The 21,114-nt window shown below is 33.5% G+C and overlaps 2 protein-coding genes across 2 annotated transcripts in view; both read right to left on the bottom strand.

Annotated features, from left to right (window-relative positions):
- LOC106106109 (methenyltetrahydrofolate synthase domain-containing protein) overlaps nucleotides 1-10,802 on the bottom strand; it is a 14,080-nt gene extending 3,278 nt beyond the window's left edge. The window contains exons 1-9 of the mRNA XM_013286637.1: nucleotides 10,623-10,802; nucleotides 6,937-7,159; nucleotides 4,186-4,346; nucleotides 3,518-3,604; nucleotides 3,098-3,186; nucleotides 2,899-2,973; nucleotides 1,836-1,951; nucleotides 654-771; nucleotides 6-70 (exon numbers count right to left, since the gene is read on the bottom strand). Of these exons, the coding sequence (XP_013142091.1) occupies nucleotides 6-70; nucleotides 654-771; nucleotides 1,836-1,951; nucleotides 2,899-2,973; nucleotides 3,098-3,186; nucleotides 3,518-3,604; nucleotides 4,186-4,346; nucleotides 6,937-7,159; nucleotides 10,623-10,662 (974 nt within the window). The 5' untranslated portion in view covers nucleotides 10,663-10,802. The remainder of the gene's footprint in view (nucleotides 1-5; nucleotides 71-653; nucleotides 772-1,835; nucleotides 1,952-2,898; nucleotides 2,974-3,097; nucleotides 3,187-3,517; nucleotides 3,605-4,185; nucleotides 4,347-6,936; nucleotides 7,160-10,622) is intronic.
- Nucleotides 10,803-11,231: 429 nt separating this feature from the next.
- LOC106106129 (BTB/POZ domain-containing protein KCTD9) lies at nucleotides 11,232-14,763 on the bottom strand. The gene is made up of 6 exons (XM_013286667.1): nucleotides 14,168-14,763; nucleotides 13,334-13,533; nucleotides 12,724-12,859; nucleotides 12,271-12,345; nucleotides 11,939-12,057; nucleotides 11,232-11,427 (listed from the first exon to the last, which is right to left on the bottom strand). Exons 1-6 carry the CDS (start codon nucleotides 14,694-14,696, stop codon nucleotides 11,311-11,313), a joined length of 1,176 nt encoding a protein of 391 aa, XP_013142121.1. The 5' UTR covers nucleotides 14,697-14,763; the 3' UTR covers nucleotides 11,232-11,310.
- Nucleotides 14,764-21,114: the final 6,351 nt, after the last annotated feature.

Consider the following 21,114-nt stretch of genomic DNA (forward strand, 5'->3'; position numbering starts at 1 on the left):
TGTGCCTGCGGCGCGCCGCCCGCCGCGCCCGCCCCGCCTTCACCTCCTCCCCCTCCGTAGTGTTACCACCCTAATACCAGTCACCTTTCTATTACTACTAGCTGTTGCTCGCGACTTCATCCGCATCAAATTATGAAAATTTTATTAACATATTGATAGCAAATGTCAAAATGACATGACATTACAAACCTTGGCAATCTTGCTTCCTTGGTGTTGGCAGCAACTTATGATCTCTTTCCCACATTAAGGTTTTTTACAAAAATATTTACCTCCTAAATTTATGGCGTGAAAATATATATTTATTATAATAAAGCGTAAACACACTTCTTTGTTGCCTAAGATATCAGCAATTACAGCATATTTTTGAATAATTCCATTTTTAATAAAAAGCCCTACACTTACGTCATGCTTTAGGCTATATATTTTTTTTAACGCGATTAAACTTAGGGGGTAAATATTTTGGATAAAAACCTTAATGTGGGAAAGAGACCATAAGTTGCTGCCAACATCAAGGAAGCAAGATTGCCAAGGTTTGTAATGTCATGCCCTTTTTCCTATTGATGATTTGACAAATTTAAACAATAAAATATTAATATTTTTTTGCGGACGAAGCCGCACGGGAACAGCTAGTTTACAATATAAGTAAGATCTACCTCTCCCTCGCTGTGGCTCTTGTTGGAGCGCGTGCGGCGCCGCGGCCGGCGCGGCCTGCCCTGCGCGCGCTCCTCCACGTCCGTGTCCACCTCCTTCAGCGAGCAGGCGCGCCCCGCACTGCACACAAAACAAACTGTACGAAATTCGACAATAAAAGAAATAAAACAGGGGTAATATGCCTTTTAAGGACAAGGAATCAACTCCATTGTCAATATCTTTAATACTTTAGAAAAGAAACAAACTTAACTTTAAAATGGAATATTTAAATCTGTCTTTAAAAAATCTAAGATTTACAGGGTGCAGAATTACCTCATATATACATATAGTTTTATAGAACTTTTGGAATATTCACGATGATTTCAAATTTAAAAAAACAATGTAAACAACTTGACAGTGCTGCTCAAATTTAAGTGGACATTTGTAATTGAAATAAAAAACATTACATCAAGGGCCTGTCCCACCAAATTGTAAATTGTCTGATAACAATCCAAAGTGTAAAATATGTGATGGAGAAATCGGATTTTGTTACCTAATCCGACAATGGCGTCATTTTAAAGCTATCTGAGCCTCTATCAGCCAGTGATGGGACAGGCCCTTATACTTATAAAAACTACATATTTTACAAGGTACAAAGAAGTAGATTGCTAATATATCATGAGGTACTACTGAGACGCATTTACAACGTACTAATCTATTATGAACATAATACAATAGTCATCATCATCATCATCAGAGTAGGCGTATTTTAATTGTATTACAAATCATCATCATCATCATCACCAGCTCACTATACGTCCCCGCCGAGGGGCTCGGAGCCTACCCTATTACGGGGTGACTAGGCCATAGTCAACCACGCTGGCCAAGTGCGGGTTGGTTGACTTCACACATATCTTTGAATCTCTTCGCCGATATGTGCAGGTTGCATCACGATGTTTTCCTTCACCGTAAGAACGTCGGGTAAATTATGTATATATGAAAAATCGAAAAATCGAAAATCACATTGGTACATGGCGGGATTCGAACCTAAGACCTGTAGATTACAAGTCAAGTGTTGAAACCACTGAGCCACCGACGCTCCTTATTACAAATCATTTAAATAAAAAAAAAGTATGACGTGAGTAAGCCGTTAAATAATTAATTAAAAAAACATTTTCCAACGTTAGTGGGGAATAAGTACTCACAGCATCTCAATATCTCTGAGTTGTCCCAGTATGGGCATGATCTGCAGCCGCCTGTTGGACACCAGCTGCCACAGGATGCCCGCCGGCCGCTGGCTCATGCGCTGCGTCTCTATCACCTACCACGTTTCAACTATACAAGGCGTGCCCGGACACACAACTAGTATGTCACGCGATATACATCACGTAATACCAAGTTGGATCAATGAGTGATAACCTTTATATCTTTATATCGATGGGTCAAAGACTATTTGTTGACCGACTTCCCAAAAGAAGGAGGTACTCAATTCGTCTGTATGTTTTTTTTTAAGCGCCATTAGGTTTAATATTCAGGGGGGCTATTTAAAGATTTCATTAAAAAAAAACAAAAGTAGACCCTGAAAATAATTTCAATTGAAACATTTTCTGACCGGTTCTAAATTAAATTACTAAAATTCTGCATATTTATTTCATATTTAAAATTCGCTGATTTTGAATATCATATTATAGACTTATATATAGCCTTTCACCCATCGATATATGAAAATATTAGTAGATTTTGTGTAAATTTACTAATACTTCCTTCAACCACTCGAACTAAGCTCTAGGCTTAGGTTGTTATGATATGGTTCACGACGATAGTCGAATGGCGGGATTCGAACCCTCGACCGCAAGATCGGTTGTCAGTACCCAAACCATTTACACTACTAGCCTACCATTATTACAATACTAGCTTTCGCCCGCGATTTCGTCTGCGTGGAATTAAAACGAAAGTGAGTAGTCTTTGTTCATCTAGACTATCCGCTACATATAAGCCAAATCGAGATCCGTTGAACATTTTAGGCTTCAAATAATAACAAACATCCATCCATCTAACTTGTATTTATAAAAGTAAGATTTAGTTTGACGTGTTATTTTTTCTTTCTCATCGTTTTTTGGGGGTCAAAGTACATTGTTAAATAGTTTAAAACCTTCCTTACTAATTGAGCTACAAAATACAGCAAAAACACTTGAAATTAATCACTTAGTTTTAGAGATTACCGATTACAAACTTTTAGAATTTTATTAAACAAAATGTTTAGGTTACCTGTGTTGGCGTGACAATAAGATCGATGGGCACATCGTGGGGGCCGAACAACTGCGCTGGCAGTGTGTCGAATACCTATAAGAAAAAACTTTTATTTCACTGGTTTAAAAAATCAATTTCACACAAACATTATGAGTATTCATGTATAAACATTATGAATATTCCTGCGAGAAAATATGTAAATAAAAAGAAATATCACCTGACAATCGTGTACAGTTGTGGCCACCAAGGTATTTGGCTTGATGGCTTTCATGTGCATCATCAGCCCAAACTCCAAGTCACCGTAACCTGGTTGTACATAAAAAAAAGTTAAAAAAATCCTTATAACGCCTACGATACTAAATTTTAAATCTAAAAAAAGATTATAAAGTTGTTAACACTATTAATACTATAGTTTTACGTATTTACTTAGTTCTTAATAATCTCACTAATATTATAAATGCGAAACTTTTGGTATATGGATGGATGGATGTTTGTTAGAGTTTGTAGCCTAAACTACTGAACGGATCTCGATGAAATTTGGCATAGATAGAGGATAGTTTAGAACACATATTAACAGAGTCGCGGGCGTAAACTAGTTATTTTTTAACAGACAGTTAAGTAATAATAAGTTGGTTACCTCTTCCTTTACCAATACGGTAACCCTCCTTGGAGACAGCCACAGATCCCATTACCACCAAGTCCAATGTCACCGTGTCTTCAATACCTAAACCGAAACACGAATCTTGACAAAAACATTCACATCTTACTCATTCTCTTTAAAGAAAAAGAGATAATATATTAAACGTTAAATTTTCAATTTTCTAACTGTTTATGATACAATTTGTACTTTAAACTCTGCCGGTTTAACAGTTGTTGACATAAAAGTATTTATGTGTATTATGAAGTCCAAAGCAATTTGATACTTTTCCAAGATTACTAATGATTCAAAGCTAACACAATTCTTGCACAAATATTAACGTCAAGAGCGAACAGTTTTGATACTTTTGCATGCTTAAATATCACTCTGAAAAATCTTTACACCTTGCAAGTCTTAAAGGCCTGTCCCAATAAATTGTATTTGACAATTCAAAGCGTAAAACATGTGATGGAAATATCGGACTTTGTTTCCTTATCTGACAGTAACATTTTCAAGCTATCTGAGCCACTATCAGCCAGTGGTGGGACAGGCCTTAAGTGAAATAAATAGATGATAGAATGGAGAAATATCCTCTGTTTTTTCGTCTCGAGAATGTTAATGGGCAGCAGTCGTTTTGCCGGTGGGTGATTCTCGTGCAATCATCTTACCTATGGGCTGTCCGAATACTTCCATGCCGTTGCGTGAGACGGCCTTGCGGTATGTCGCAGGGCCAGGTTCACCTTCCGGCAGTACAATCCTGTTAAGGAAGCCAGTCTGCAGCCGTGGCACGGGCACGTATAGAGTCTTCTGCTGCTCTAGGCATATTACCCTGAGGACAAAGTGAAATGTGTGGTAACTGTCATCTGATGTCTTATTCTACTTAAATCCCGATTTTTTTTTATTGGCTCAAAAATATCAAGTCTCCTCATATTTAACAGCGTTTGAATTTGTCTGTTCTTCCCATTATCGAAAAAAGTTTGAAATAAAAATAATTTAAAAAACTCATTTTCTGTACGTAGACTATAAATCTATAAAGAGAAAAAAATGTATTTTTGGATGTATTGAAATAACACAAAAACTAATAGGTCTATTTTAATTCTCTCGGCGTTAGAAATGTAATTTATCTGAGAATAACGTAGGCTATATTTTACTATTTTTAAATTCACGCGGGCGCAGTCGCGAGCAACAAGCTATCTTAAACAAATACAAGTATCAAACATAGTTGCGTCTATACGACTAGCTACTTATCAAATCAGTGGGCAGAACGAAGTGTCCAAATTAGGGGTGCGGCCTTTACTTTGCTACCTTGTGAGGAAAATACAACGCTATTTACGGCTACTGAAGGTTTTCTTTCGATTGTTTGAATTCATTTGACACAATCCTCAGGGACTAGACAGTGCCAACTAAAATAAACCTATACTATTAGAGCTAAAGAGATAATATGTATGTATAGAACGGACAAACTTTAATTCCAAAATAAAAATATAAATCTTTGTTTTTATATGAAAACTGATATTTTAAAAATAAAATTACTAAAACAGGAAAACAAAACATACAGAACACACAACAGGTTTTTATATTTGAATTTTCATTTTTTATTTACTTAACTTTACTCTTAATAACAAATTTACAATACTGTCGCAATCAATTATCTACAGAATTAATAAAATTGAAATTACTGTAAATATCGAAAAAAAAATCTCATTTCGTGACTATTGTATTTACGATGCTTACTAAATAAATGCTTTATATCTGCCTGTCCGTAAATATTTGTAATCATAAAAACGACTAGACTCTAGACCAATTTTAATGGGACTTTCACTGGAAGGTAGAAAAACTTTGGCTACCTTTTTACTAGGTTTACAACAGTAGAATAGCGGGAATTGAACCCTGGATGTAATTGACAATCCATACTTTTAACCATTACACTATTAGCGCTTCAAGTTCCGGTACAATTAATTTAAAATATTCTATAGAATTAATTAAATCGCGTGCACTTACGTGACTTGGAGGTTATCTATAGATAAGCAATCGCACAAGAGTTACATAGTTGTTTTATTTATGCAATAAATACTAAACCAGAGTAACATGAAAACTGTCCTATTACATCACAAATACGATTATGATTAAATTAATTCAGGGGTGCTAAACCAATGGCACAATATTTAGGGCACTTGATTGATCATAAAATCCATTACGCATTAAGAAAAAAAATATTATACATTTACTAATTTTATAAGGAAAAACGCGATATTTTTACGCTACGGAATGTACCTAATTATTAGAAAATAAATCTTACGTCTACAACCGCATTAAACATATAAAAATAGCACGTCGATACGTAAAGGTTCGCCACCCCTGGCCTGGTTATTCGTTTCGATTACATGTCTTTTAACAAGTTTCGTAGTATAGCAATGACACATAGAAATCAGTGAATGTTTTGTATCGGTTGGATTAAGCTAAAGAAAAAACAATATGCTTCAGCTAACACGCCTAGATATTCCACGGTACGGTATTGTATGCTTTTTAGCAACGCTTAGCAACAATGTTCATAAGTTTGCTAAAGGAATTTGCAGAAATCAGTAATTTGAAATGCACAAAATAATACCTACTGGCTGTTGCTAGCGACTTCGTCCGCGTGGTATTAAAAAATAGTAAAATATATATTACATGCTACACAGTCGTAACATAGCTTTTTAATGGTGAAAGAGCTTTTGAAATCGTCCGAAGTAGTATTTGAGTTATATACATACAAAAATGCAATCTTTCCTCTTTATATTAGTATAGATATGCAACTTAAATTTTTCCAATTCACATAAAAAATAAAGCAGTTTTTAAATTTCTTAGCGGAGAGGTATTACGAAGTACGCCGATGAACTTGGGACGCCAAATTATTTGAAAACAACTATACTAACACACTTATCCTAGCTTTGCTTTGATAACAGATGCATTAAATATAGCCTGGATTAATTATCAAAAACACTTTTATATTAATTTAAGGAATTGCTATTTGTAATACAGTCTGTTTTAAATATCGTTGATTTCTTAAAAATACCGACAACGAGGAAATTATTTGGTCATTTTTAGCAGAATTATATGCATCTGCTATTATAGACCAATTAACAGGAGTGCAGTGAACATAGCGTGCTTCACTGACCCGCGTTGTGAAACTACCGTCCAATTTCTTAACCAATGCACTTCCTTAAAAAATGTTAACGGCTGCGACGCCATAACCCACGTTAAAATGCATAATTATAACTTAAATTCTAACTTATGTGATAAACAAACGTAAAAAGTACAAAATAATAACTCCCAAGCCCTAAATTGGTACCTAAGAGTAACGCTTAATGCAGTTTCCCTTAAATCAATCTTCAAAAGGTACTCTTTTAGTGACCACTTAATACAAATTCGACAGTTACCTGACAGGCTCTTGTGGTTTATCCGGGTTCACTTTTACAGTGTTGGCATTCTTGAAAACGTCCAGTTCTGCCAACCTTGCGGCTGCTTCCGGAGCTCCCTTGAAGTTGGGGATCCGATTGTAAACGGGGCGGGGGAACATCGCTAGCGCATTGTTCTCCAAGTGACGCCATACTTTGATCCGAAAGGATTGTTTCGTCACTTCCTCGGGAACCACTGCCGGGGCTGGAAAGAAGATATGACATATTATTGCATAAAATAAATACACATAGCGTAGTATACATCTAAACCCAATAATCGATTCAAAGATATCGATTTTGTATGAGATGTTCAAAAATCGATCTCTTTCTTAACGATAATTAGATTTTTTCATTAATATTGCAATTCTTAAATTAAATAAACTTGAAGTTTGACGAAAAAAAATCACAAATCGTGTAATAGCCTTAAGTTCCAATACAGACAAAGTCATCAGATGAAGTCATTACGATAATCTATTCATCAACCACAATAAACCACACCTCTAAAGGTGAGTTTACAATGCAAATAATATTCAGCGCATACGCATTTTAAAGATAACCGGTTATCAGTGAAAACGCACCTTAAAGCCGTGACATTATAACACTGCAGTTCAAAACATCGATAAGAACAAATATGTAGTGGCCGTATGTTAGATATCTACAACACTATGTAGGTGGATTAAGAAATATTCGTAACGTCCTTAGGAAGTAATTCTTACAAACATTCCTATATCGCTAATTGCAACTTTATTTTCTATTTCATATGAACGGTAGTTGCTTGAAAAATTATCGAAGTTAAAGTGTGAGGTACTTAACGTGTTACATACGATTTATTACGCGTAACAATTGCATTTATCGCATACCATTCACTGCATACAAAATTGTAATTAAATCGTGTTTTATTTTCAACTTTCACACTAAGGTAGGTTAATAATAATTTTCCAAAATCAACCAGCTTGAAAATGTCATTATATGTGAATAACTTTCATGTTACTAAGTATAGAAGAATCTAGTTAACTCTTCTAATTCTATAAAAAGGAAAGATTAGTATTTTTATATGTATTGAAATAACTCAAAAACTACTGGGTCAATTTGAAAAATTCTTTCACCATTTAAAAAGCTACGATATCAGTGAATTACATAGTCTTTGTTTTTTTTACTGTTTTATAAATTCACGCGTATCAAATCTCGAGAGATAACATCAAAAAGAAAAAAAAAGGATCAATTTTTCCCACCATCAAATACAATTTACTGAAGTACTACAATAACCAAGCAATAACGACGATAAAATACTATTTGAGAAAAGTTAAAAATACTTTATAAAGAGGCATTGTCTCAATAAAAGGAAAATAAAAAAAAACATGAAGCATTAGTATCAAGGCCACGCACAATAATTCAACACTTGTGCATATATGCACAGGTGATTACATGTTAGCACAGAACTACAATAAAACGAGACAAAACACATGACACCTGTATGAGAACATATAACTTTCCCTTTTATTTTTAACAAGAGTAAGAGAGATGGCATTATAATACCACAGAGACGAGAGAGACTCAACCAACAATGTATTAGAACATTTGCATTGTAATTTATTAATAGTAATACAGAAAACGATTCCCTCTACATGGAACTAGTAACAACTTACAAAAAAAAATAGTAGCCATGTTCTTTGAGACTATTTACTACATCTATGTCAAATTTCATTGTAATCCATTTAGCAGTTTATGCTACAAACTAATAACCATCCATACATCTAAACTTTCGTTTATATAATAGAGAAAATGAGACATTTTTAAAACTATTAATAATTCAGTATCTTACAAAGTTGACCCTAAAAAAACTGATCAAGGGTAATTCAGAGCATGTTTCATCAAAATAGCTTGTTTTGTATTTAGTCAAATTGAATACTGTCAGATTCTACAATACCACTGCAACACAATTATCAGCAATGCAAGACTGGGGTAAAGTATGCAATTATTAATTTCTATTTTCAAGCAACAAGATAAAATATCTTATTTAAATGTTTACTACTGATAACATAATAATCTATCAATAACTGTAAATGTGAACCATGTTATACCGTACCATATAATACCCGAGGTGGTCAATTATAATTACACTAGCTGTTCCCATGCGGCTTCATCCGCATAAAATTATGGAAATTATTAATATATCTATATAATTTATTGTCTACATTTGGCAAATTATCCGAATGATGACAAACTATGATAACTTTGCTTCTTTGATGTTTGCTTGTAGTTTAAGGTCCCTCCCCACATGAAGATTCCACATTTCCAATTACCCTATAAGTTTAATAGTGTGAAAATAAATAGCCTAAAGTTCACTAAGTGTAGGGTTGTTTATTAAAGAAAGAATTATTCAAAAACACACTGACTTCTGACATCCTACGCCACGAGATAATGTGTGTTTACACTTTATTATATTAGTATAGACATGTATTTCAAACTGATTAAATAACATACATGAATGTGAAATATATAACAAAATTAAATTCAATCTTCAGTACACATATTTACAGTATACTTGTGAGAAATCACTAATTTTGATAAATGGCTTGAACCATCAATGAGTTTATCCACCCCGGTTATATACATATTAAGTAAGAAACTTTAAAAAACACTTTAGTAAAGCAAACACATTAATAAAATTGTATCTCAAAGTTTAGGGTAGATTTATATAAACATTACATTTTCATAATATACAATTCATACAGTATAAACTATTTTAATATTCAGACATAATCTGTAATCTGTAGTGTGTCTGACTACCTTTCTCACAAGTTATGTGAATAAAAAATAAAATAGGATGTTATTTATGACTGCGGAGGTGTACACCGGTAGAGGTAGACCTAGAAAGATGAAGATGGATTGCATTGAAGGTGACATGATCAAGAAGGGGAGGAATGAGATAATGGAAGATAGTTATTTGGAGGAGGAAAACTCCAGGGGCGGCCCTACGGGAGTGGGATAAGGTAGAAGAGATAAAATAATTAAACTCGGGAAAAATAAACATACCCCATATTTTACTTTTTCTATGATAAACCTCCACAAAGCGGCTCTTTTTTAATGTATAACTTTACTGTACTCATCACCATAAAGCATCCATACTAATCTGATCTCCATATTTAAAAAAATAAATATTTTTAACATCATATAGGCATGATACTATTACTGTCTAACTTATCATCATCATTATAAATTTTATTAATTGTTCGAATGTAGAAAAGAGAACGGCACCGATGTAATTCAGCCTAATAAATCAATTGCATTTTTATAATAGTGGGTAGAACGAATGTGAGTCATGTTTCACACTCCAATTAAGATGCCCACATTATCAATAATTATAAGCGAAGAAACCACCCAAATACTACTGAACCGACGCACGAAACACTTAACGCAAGTGAAATTATCGCCAGGCTATACTATATTCTAAATACATTTATTTGTGTACGACTTGCGAAATATTCCCTATTCGAAATGTTTTCTAAACGAGGGTACATGAAAAAAAAGTTGTCTAAATGCTTCTAGAATGTTTATATAAGCAATAAAACCAATTATAAAGCCCCTTAAAAATAACATTTTCACCTAAATACAAAGGAAAACTGTATACAAGACATTGAAATATTGACAACAAATAAGAAACTTACTGTTTTCGGCCGGTGCCGCTATTTCTTCTCCGTTCTGCATCTTAATGTTTTCGCAATCGGGAGGATGTTTTTTATATCCGGCGATATTTAAAGGAAAATCATCAAAGTTAAATGGAAAATCTAATCCTTTTGCCGGATAGAACCGTCACACACAAAAATAGAACGCGAATAAAAAACAATTGCAACCAACTTCGCGGCTTCAGTCAAATTGCAGGAGTACCAACATAACTCGGTAAAAAGATGCGTTTCATTTAAGTGTTATTTCAAAATGTTTCTTTTTTAATTTTTGCTTGAAAGAAAACATTTTAAATATTTGAGCTTGATTTTTTATAAACTTGTAAATCAGCGCTGAACCAATACAACTTGCACATTCTCGAGCTGCTAATAGCTCAACGCGATGTAGAAAACATACATGCGTGTCGACATATTATGGTGAGATCCAAATACAAATTGTATGGAGTTAATGCTACCAACCTAAGGAAATGGAAACTGTATGAGAATGTCATTATTTTAAAAAGCAACCGGTAGATATTTTATATAATCTATGATTTTGCATGTATTTTGAATGAGGTGTTTCACTTAAAACATAGTCTTATTTAAATAATAAAAAACAAGGCAAATAAATTTTATTCAAATAAATATAAAATACAATAGTTGTATAACCAATTCTTATGTTCTTAAATACATATCAACGTATAGTTTGCGACATATGTAAAGGCGTCAACATTAACTCGAAGGCAGCATCTTTTAGATTTGCCCCGCGGAGATTTGCTTCATGAAGATCACTGCCTGATAAATCACAGCACTGGAAAAATATTAGGAAGAAGTTACTACAAATACAAATAATAAGTGACTTAAAAAATTGATAAAACAATGCAAATAATTTCAGCCCACCTTAATGTTATTTCGTAAACTTTTTCTTTAAAAGCGATGGTGCAATTTTAAGTTACGCAAAAACGTGAAATTGACCAACTTTTAGGTTAGATCCGTATGTCGAAAACGTGTCCATGTATCAGACCCGTGATTTACTGCGTTTTTATTAAATTTTTAATATGTTCCCCCCCCCCCTCTTAAAAAGTTTAAAATTAAAATCTTTGGATTAAAAGAAACCAGAAAAACAACTTTTGTATATATGCACATTGACTTTTTAACCCTTAACTTGGCAGAATTTTATTTTTTCGAATATCAAATTGATATTCATAGCACTTAACCTTGATGACCCAAGGTGTTTAGAAAAAAAAAATGATGTATCTCTACAGATACACTAACAAAAAAGGGGTTAATTTAGATGTTTATAAAAATTCAAAATAAAATACCTCTAAATCAGCACCCGCTAACACAGCGGTCCTTAGATCACAGTTCTGAAGGTTGGCATTTTTCAATGTTGCCACTCTTAAGTTAACACCCGCCATGTTGCTACCTTCTAAGTTTGCACCTGACAAAAAAATTGATATCACATAGAATATAAAGAAAACGAATTACTGAAACTCAAAAAGCGTATATACAGAGGTTATGACAGCAAAAGATACTTTACATCAAAAATGTATTGACAATTAATATTTTACTTTAACAGAAATAAAAAGAAAGTTTTACACATTAGGATATTACATTACTTTTTTATTATTTAATATAAGATGTGTTAATTTACCTTTTAGGTTAACTCCTTCCAACACAGCCCTCGACCCCGCTGGGTCTTCCATATTACAGCCTCTTAAGTTTGCGCCTAAAATTTAAGTTAAACTAAATGAATAAAGATATGAGAAAATAATAATAAAGGGACAAATGGAGGAGGTCAATACCCTGCAGGGGTCATGACCATTTTGTACTTTGTATTTAAATTATTGTAATTTCCCATATGTATGTCATGAAAATAAAGGCTTATAAATAAAAAGAGAAAATGAATAAAAGAAAATGGTAAGGAAAAGAGGATGCCTAGGGGGAGTATTCTGGTTCTGTGTGACTCTTCGTTTACATAAAAGTATAAAATACATTTACAGTTGTATATGTCTATAGGCAACAGTCATTGCGCCATTTTGAGGTAGCTTATTTAAGACATATGATATAAAAAATATACATACTAAGAATTAATTAATTTGTATACCTTCCATATTAGCGCATAATGCCTTCACACCCAAAAGTTGAGTTCCCTCTAGATTGGCATGAGACAGATCAGCGCGCTCCAAACAACAGTGGGATAAGTTCGCTCCACTTAAGTTACAACCGGACAGACAGGCATACTGGAAGTTTTATATACATTTAGAACACTCTTTTAAGTCATACTTTAGCACTTGAAGCCACTAAAAGGACTTCTTACAAATAATTGTTACTTCTTACTAATATTATGAATGCGAAAGACGGATGGATGGATGTTTGTTAGAGTTTGTACCCTAAACAGCTGAATGGATTTTGATGATATTTGGCATAGACATAGAGGGTACTCTGGAAGATCACATAAACTACTTGCTTTTGTATTTTAATTCCACGCGAGTCGCAGGCGAAAGCTAGTTGAATGTAATGCAAACTTAAAATCAATAAAATTTTTAACAAAAAACTAAAAGACTTTGGAACAAAAATATTTGATTTATAATTTTGAATGGGACCAAATAACAGATGTTCCACATAAAAATCTTTAAACTTCTATTTCCAAAACTCATCCTTTATCATTGAGAATAAATTTTTTTAAATTAATTTTACAACAGAAGTAAACGAACCTTAAAATTGATATATCGTAAATCCAGCCTGCTTAGATCAGCACTTGCCAAGTTAACACCTTGATACCTTAACTCGGAAGTTGTAGGGGTCAATATTATGGAGCGTACAACATCCCTCCTTGTAAGAGAATGGTTATTAGAACTGGCTGATGTAGACTCTTCTATCAATTGATTTAAATGTGGTATCATTGAGTCAATACCTGGAAAATATATTATTGCAATATATTTAATTCAATTGTAAAAGAGGATCTTATTTATATAAAAGAAAGTTTAGATGGATGGATGTTAGAAAGTAGATCAAAAGTGGGTATAGAATTCAGCACAAATGTAGTACATTGTCAGGAATAACAAATAGGCTAATTGCTCTTGTTTTATCTACATGGATGGAGTCGCAAGCAATAGCTATTTCATACAAAATTTTAAATGTACAATTGAAGAATCTTCTTTTGTTTCACCTTAAAAGATGCAATTGTTTAAATATTTGGAGACAACAATTTTAAAAAACAGCCAATAGAATATGAACATGTCCGTATGATAAAAAATTAATCAGTACACTGCTAATTGATTTTCATTATTATCCTGTTCACATGATTTGTTACCTAATTGGTTATTTGTAAAAAGCAGAGTTTGTCTTGATACAAGGAAATGGCAATTTTTCTGTAATTGGAATACTGCAGATTTCTGTGACTGTACAGAAACTACAATTAGTTTGGTTGATTGTTCCACTACAAAAGAATGTTACTTATAAAAAATGTATCCAGTTATGAATATTAATGATATAAAAGACTTAATTGACTCCATATTCTACTTACTATACATATTAAATTCAAGTACCATAAAATACTGCTTCTTCCAGTACTCCTGTAGGATTAATATGTTTGTCTAGTATAACATCACCATGTCGTAAATAATTAAGTATAGGCTCGAAATAATCCGGACTTCTGTCTATTAAAAACGCGCCAGTAGAATCTTTGGCACTTGGATTCATCAAATATACACTATTTTCATCAGCGAACATACGAGCAAGCATAGATAAAGGCTCTTTAGCTAGTAGGGTTCCTCTAGACGTTGTAAAATGTCTGCCGCCAACATTGAGTGTTATCCAATCGGAGACCATGCGTTCATTGTCAGTCTCGCAGGATTCAGATGAGTTTGTATCCAAAGATAGATACAGTTTTTCATCATCTCTTATTACCCTTAGGTCTACTATCTCACAACCATTTGACGAGTATAATTTCATGTTTTCCTTCCCGACATCGAAATGCAAGGATATCTGTGATTTGAACGTTTCAATCGAATCTTCCACAGCCATAAGTTTTCCATTGCCTTCAGATTTATTGTTATACACATATACACGACGCATTACGATTTAAAATTGAATGGAATAAATATTTATATTTTTAATGAAACAGCCTGTTGACGGACTAAGAGACAATGGAATGACAATGACATTAGATTTGACAATTGACGTTCCACGTTTGACGTTTAGATTTTTTTTCAAAATGTTATAGTCTGGATAACTAATCTTTAAGCCTTTGACCTTTCAATAAAGAGATGCAAAGTGGAATAGTTTAAATTACTGCAGTATTAATTAATGGTACATTGTTTAGAAAACAAATATTTATATGCCTTAGTATATTTCGTAATAATATATTCAAGAAAGGAACGATTAACTTATTTAGACTTTTACTATAGAGCAACGGACTAGACAAAGATTTGCCGCGTTGTTGTCGCTTTCGCGCCGCTAAATTAAACATTATCTATCACTTTGAATGAGTGATGAGGTATAGATGATAATCGCACATATCATAACATCTTGCTGACATATAAAATGCAAAGTTCCTACCAAATGTGTATATGTCCCCAGTGTGACAATGTTTAGTCAACAAATTCATTAAACGTACAAATCAGATATTTTTAAAACAAAGTTGACTTTGTATAAATATTAAATTAATTACCACAACAAAAGCTGTTGACCTTTTCATTAGTATAACTGTCACGGAGTGCTGTTGAAGTAATTCTGTCTCAAAATAAATTTGAGACGTTGTAATGACGAATAAAATCAGACAAAATCTAATGAACAGTGCGAAGATAATAAGAAATTCTAGAACCTTAATTATTTATGATCGGATAATGGGACTTTCCGACTTTGAACATAATAACTGAAGATTAAATTCACAAATAAATTGGAAAGCGACATCATCTCTTATATAATTAAGACTGTAATTGCTTTTATTTTACTTGTAAATAACATAACCACACATATTTTATTTTAGAAAATAGATAATTGGATCAATTTTTTTCGTCCAAAATAATTTCTTTAGGTTTCTCAAATTAAACATTTTAACATTTTTTAATTAAATAAATGAGAATGTTATGGTACATTCTGTGCTTTTATTAAAAGTGTTTTTGGTGGTAACCCTAAATACATTTGGTTATTGTTCGCTAGGGTCCAATTCTAATTAGTCGGACCGCAGTCGACGGCTTTTATTATATCACAAACGGCCTACGTTTATATGCGGGGTAACACTGGCAATTCGGAAAATGGTTTTTTATGACTATTTGCAGCTTTTACCAACAAGGTTTAAACCTCTACTGGAATGTTGTAGGGGTATAAGTTTATTTTTATATTGCCAATCATCCTATTGCTACCATATTTTAAACAACGGTAGTTATTAAAATTCTTTGGTAGTTTTACATTTTTTAGTACCGCACGGCGAACTCTCGGGTCTAAAGATGGTGCACAATACAATTTACAAATACGATTCCACTTTTACAAACTACTAGCTGTTCCTCGCGACTGTTTCCGCGTAGAAATAAAAAAAAATAAAAGCCTAGTCTATATCACTCGCTGAAAATGTAGCTTTTTAATGGTGTAAAAAAAATTTACATCGGCCAAGTAGTTTTTGAGTTATTTCAATACATACAAAAATCGAAAAATACGAATCTTTCCTCTTTATAATAGATTAATATTAGAAATCGTTAAACTGTCTAAGATATGTTAGAATAACAAGCGAATTCAAAATATCTTTTTATTCATAATCATACCTAAAATAAGAAGACCGGGCTTTTGATTTTTTTTGGTAATTACAATTGTAATTAATATTTACAACTTGACAGCACACGACGGCATCATATGGCGTTTTTAAAATGGCTGAATTTCAAGCTAACAAAATACAACCTCTCGTTTTAAAGTTTGGTTACATTGAGCGTAACAGACGATTAGCGTTAACTATCAACCATGCCGTTTTCGCGGAGTTTTTTGCCCCGCACAGCCGCGTTGTGGAACGGTCTGTCCTCGGCGGTATTTCCACTACGACTTAGGTTCCTCTGGTGTTGCGGATGTCCATGGGCGTCGATGACCACCTCGGTGTTCTGGCCGCTCGTTTGCCCCCTTATAATAAAAAAAACATAACCTAGTTATTGTTGCTCGAAGACAATAAACTAACATAATTTATAATCTGTGATATAAATATTTTACAATGTTCGGTACAGATCGTACAGGTTCGCCACATTTCGTTACGAACATTAGCTTAAATGTGGCACGTGTTATTGCGGGTAACCTGGCGCATTTTTGTTCTCCCGCAAAGGAGGGTAGATTTGAATACTTTTTCAGTACGGTTGGACGCGGGGCCTTTTGACAGGTGTGTGGGTGAAAGATTCGTGTGCAAGGAACCAAGTGAGTTGTTCGGTTCCTGAAGGTGTGAATTCAAATGTGTTTGGAAGTGGTTGCGAAAGACACAACAGGCGTGTCAATTTTGTTTACACACACAGTGTTGTTTACAGTGAAAAAATACTGTATACAAGGGTGCATATGCATGCTATATATGCTGGCGAATAGACTTGACTCGATTGATACTAACAGACATCAAGCACCTGCAGTAAGGCGGAAAGCGAGCAGGTAAGTACCACTTTATTCATCATTTCATTGTTTACATTATTATGTTCTTCGGTGCATGCGTAGTTTAAAGGTTGCACTGCTCGAACTGAAACCGTCATGTTCGGCACATTCGGTACCATGTCTATTGTAATAAAAGTCGTAAACAGTTCGATTACCTTGCATCATGTGACTGCAGATGGCCGTCGTAAAATTGTTACCCTCTGATCTAGCCGATAAATGTTTAATTTATATGTTATTGACATAGTTTCCGAGAATATTTCACTACATAATCTATATCTATCTTCTATCTATATAATAAAATTGGAGTGTCTGTTTGTAATTTCAAAATAAAAATTCCAGATTTTGGGAATATAATGTTTATGTGATGCTGATAACGAAAATCTTATTTTAATTTTTTTATCTGTCTGTCCGCAAGCCGCGTTGTTCCGGGTAATCTCCGAATCGGCTGGGCCAATGAGGGTAGCTGACATAGACGGGCATATTACAGGCTACTTTTTTATCTTAATATTGCATGCATGAAGTCGCGGGCAACAGCTTGTTTGAGTATAAAATTACGACTTATACGATGTTTTGTTAGTATTTTAAGAAATAAACTGTTATAACAAGAGAAATACACTTTGGTTACACTGTAAACCGATGGCGAAATCAATACATTGTGAGTTATTTTAAAATGCGATAAACTTGATAAAAATATTTGCGTATTTATATACTTGCTTCGAATGTAAAAAATGAATCAACATTTAAAAATAAACACTGAAATAAAAAAATTGTCACAAATGTACTTTTACGAGGAAATATCACTGTGTTTCATAACATTAGGAGCAATTCAATTTAATTTAACGTAAACATCAAAGAGAACAGAGTGATAATTTATTATTCAATTTGTGAATCATCTTGAAAATTATTTGGAACACATAATCCGTTGGATGACTCAAAAGTTTTATTGAAATACATTATTTGTCATAATTTTAAGAGCTTTTAAAAATAAAAAATTACATTTCATTTCTTGGAAAACTAAGGTTATGTTTGTTTACTGATCTGAGAGTACACTAGACATAGTTGCCAAGGGGGGCGTCCAGCAACCCGTCTCGATAATCGAAAGGTCATATTAACTATAGCTGCCACTTAGAGTCTAGGGCAGAGACCTACTTAGTACACCATCAACAGGCGACGCCAATGCACTGATTACTATGAACGATTTTTTCCTTCCATTAAAAACATCATGACTAGTAGACGGGACTATTTTTTTACGAGAAAAATGTTTCAGATTCAAATAGTAATAAAAATCATCTTACTAATATTACAAATGCGAAAATTTACATGGATGTTTGTTAGAGTTTGTAGCCTTAACGGCTGACCAGATCTTGATGAAATTCGGCATAAATGTTACATGATAGTGTACAAGAAAATATTGGTTACTTAGTTTTTTTTTTATTTTCACGTGGACGGAGTCGCTGGCGAAGGCTAGTGTGTATAAAATAAATTAAATAAATACGTACGTTTTAAACACAACGATGTCCCATTGATAGACGAGTCTATAATAGCTCGTCTAGCCGAATTTAACTCGTTGGCATTCTAGAGAATTTCTGGCGCTCACCGCTACTTTGACCCAAATTCCTAAACTGCAACTATACTTACAAATTAAAAAAAAAACTCTTTTCTCTAACGAGTTGGCACTGTTACGTTTCTGCTCAGTTAAAATAATAGTCAAATGGTAATGTTGTATGTAGAATTTTCAGCCGAGGTAAATGTGGTTGAAGCGGTCTGATGCGAATTTGTTTTTTGTGTTTTCCCTGGCTTCTAGTAGTTTGGCAATGTTGCCTTTACTCGTTTAATGCCAAATGCCTGGTGTTTATGAACAAATAATTTAGATAATTAAATATTTTGTTTTGTTTATGACCAAGTATTAAATAGGTGGCGACATAGAACTGCTTGGCATGGCTTCTGGCTTTGGCTGCCTGCAATGGTGTAGCTTGTTAGTTCTGTTAGCATTGTTTTAGTTAAAAAGTCTTATGTTTTTAAACACTGGGGGTAGTTCATTGCCATATACGAAAATATCGTGGTAGCATGGAACATGTTAAAGTTCAACAAAGCATATTTAATGCTTGCTATGCTAGTGTTGACTTAATTTAAATTACGAGAACATTCTTACATCAAACTAAAGCCTTCATGCGCAAGACATTAAGGAAAGTCTAATCTAGATTATTATATTAATTATCCAAAAAGCATAATAAAATTAAAAATAAACGAACACCATTATCGAGGGTCATCACGATAAGCAATCTAACATTTAGATAGTACTTGCTGTTGCTCGCGACTTTGCCTGCGTTCAATTAAAATATATAGCTTGTGTTAGTCACAGATAAATTACATTTCTAACGGTGAAAGAATTTTTAAAATCGTTCCAGTAGTTTTTGAGTTATTTCAATATATACAAAAATACAAATCTTTATAATATTAGTAAAGAAATTTAAACATTATAAACGTAAACATTTACATGAAGCGTAATCAGTTAATCTTATCACGTAGATCAACGTGCAATAACCCAGCCGTACATCTCATTGAAAACTGGAGATAATTTTGTACACTTCATGAGTGTGGTGACTTCCCGAACAGATGACATTACGGGAAGCATTCCCAGTTATTTATACCAGTCTAGTCTCGACATCCACTCGCGGACGTCCACACTGTGATTTTCTAAATACGTATTTTCATAATTTACGAAACGCCGGCGCTACATTTGTTACTTACTTAGTTCATAAATTCAATGACTACAATAGAAGTTATGGGTCCATCAACAAAAAGGCTTTCAAGACCTAAAATAACCCTTCAAATACCAGATGCAACAACACCGACACTTATCCGAGGACCACAAACAGCATCGTCAATATACAGATCGAGTCCTCGGTATTACAAACCAACAACACCCGGTTCCCATATTTCCGATCCCCATGGCAATCCTTACTATAATCCTTTTATCCATATGTACCATAACAAAGCATCAGAATTCATGTTCAAACAATTCGAAGGCTTCAAAGACTTTACTATGAATACGGCCAAAAGCGGACTAAGTGCTGGTGAAAAATCGGCCTTTTGGTTTTACAATAGGTTAAAGTTGTTGTCTAAAAAGTGGTTTACGCATTTGTTTTTGACTTTATGTTTGGTGTTGTACAGTCTTATTGGTGCTGGAATATTCGCAGCTTTAGAAGGTAAGTTAATATTTATTTAAAATTGTATAATAATGTAACAATTTGTTGAAAATCCATACCGGGCGCTGGATACGGTGTGAAAAGCTAAAATGTATTTGAATGCCTGTATGTTTTTATGGTAAGGACCTAAGGGTTTAAACACATAAAAAAATTGCGCTGTATTAGGTAAGACTTCTAATCACTTTTATCATATTTCTTATGTCTTTAACAAGAATAAAAGTCCATTTACTACCTTTTTTATTCGTAAAACTATTTGGATAGTGTTTGTGGATAATCAAATTCAACCTTTTCACCTCACCTTGTTATTTTTCTCTGTGGTTAAACAAATATTTATCGGTGTTCGGAATACTCGAGGGTCACACTCGAAAATTGAGTGAAAGGAAAACAAAATATTTATTGGAAACTATAACAAGTTGACGGAAGAAAATTTTGTAACTGTTATACTATTTGAATCATTATTATAATACTAGCTTCGCCCGCGACTCCGTTAGCGTGAAATTAAAAAAAGAGTAAGTAGCCTAAGTGTTCTTCCAGTCTATCCCTACATTTACATATACCAAATTTTACCGAAATTTGTTCAGCCGTTTAGGCTTTAAACTCAAACATTCATCCATCTAAACATTCGCATTTATAATATTAGTAAGATTATCTACATGTACTTAATAATATAA

The sequence above is a fragment of the Papilio polytes genome, unplaced genomic scaffold (genome assembly GCF_000836215.1).
Source record: "Papilio polytes unplaced genomic scaffold, Ppol_1.0 DF822400.1, whole genome shotgun sequence".
Classification (NCBI taxonomy): domain Eukaryota; kingdom Metazoa; phylum Arthropoda; class Insecta; order Lepidoptera; family Papilionidae; genus Papilio; species Papilio polytes.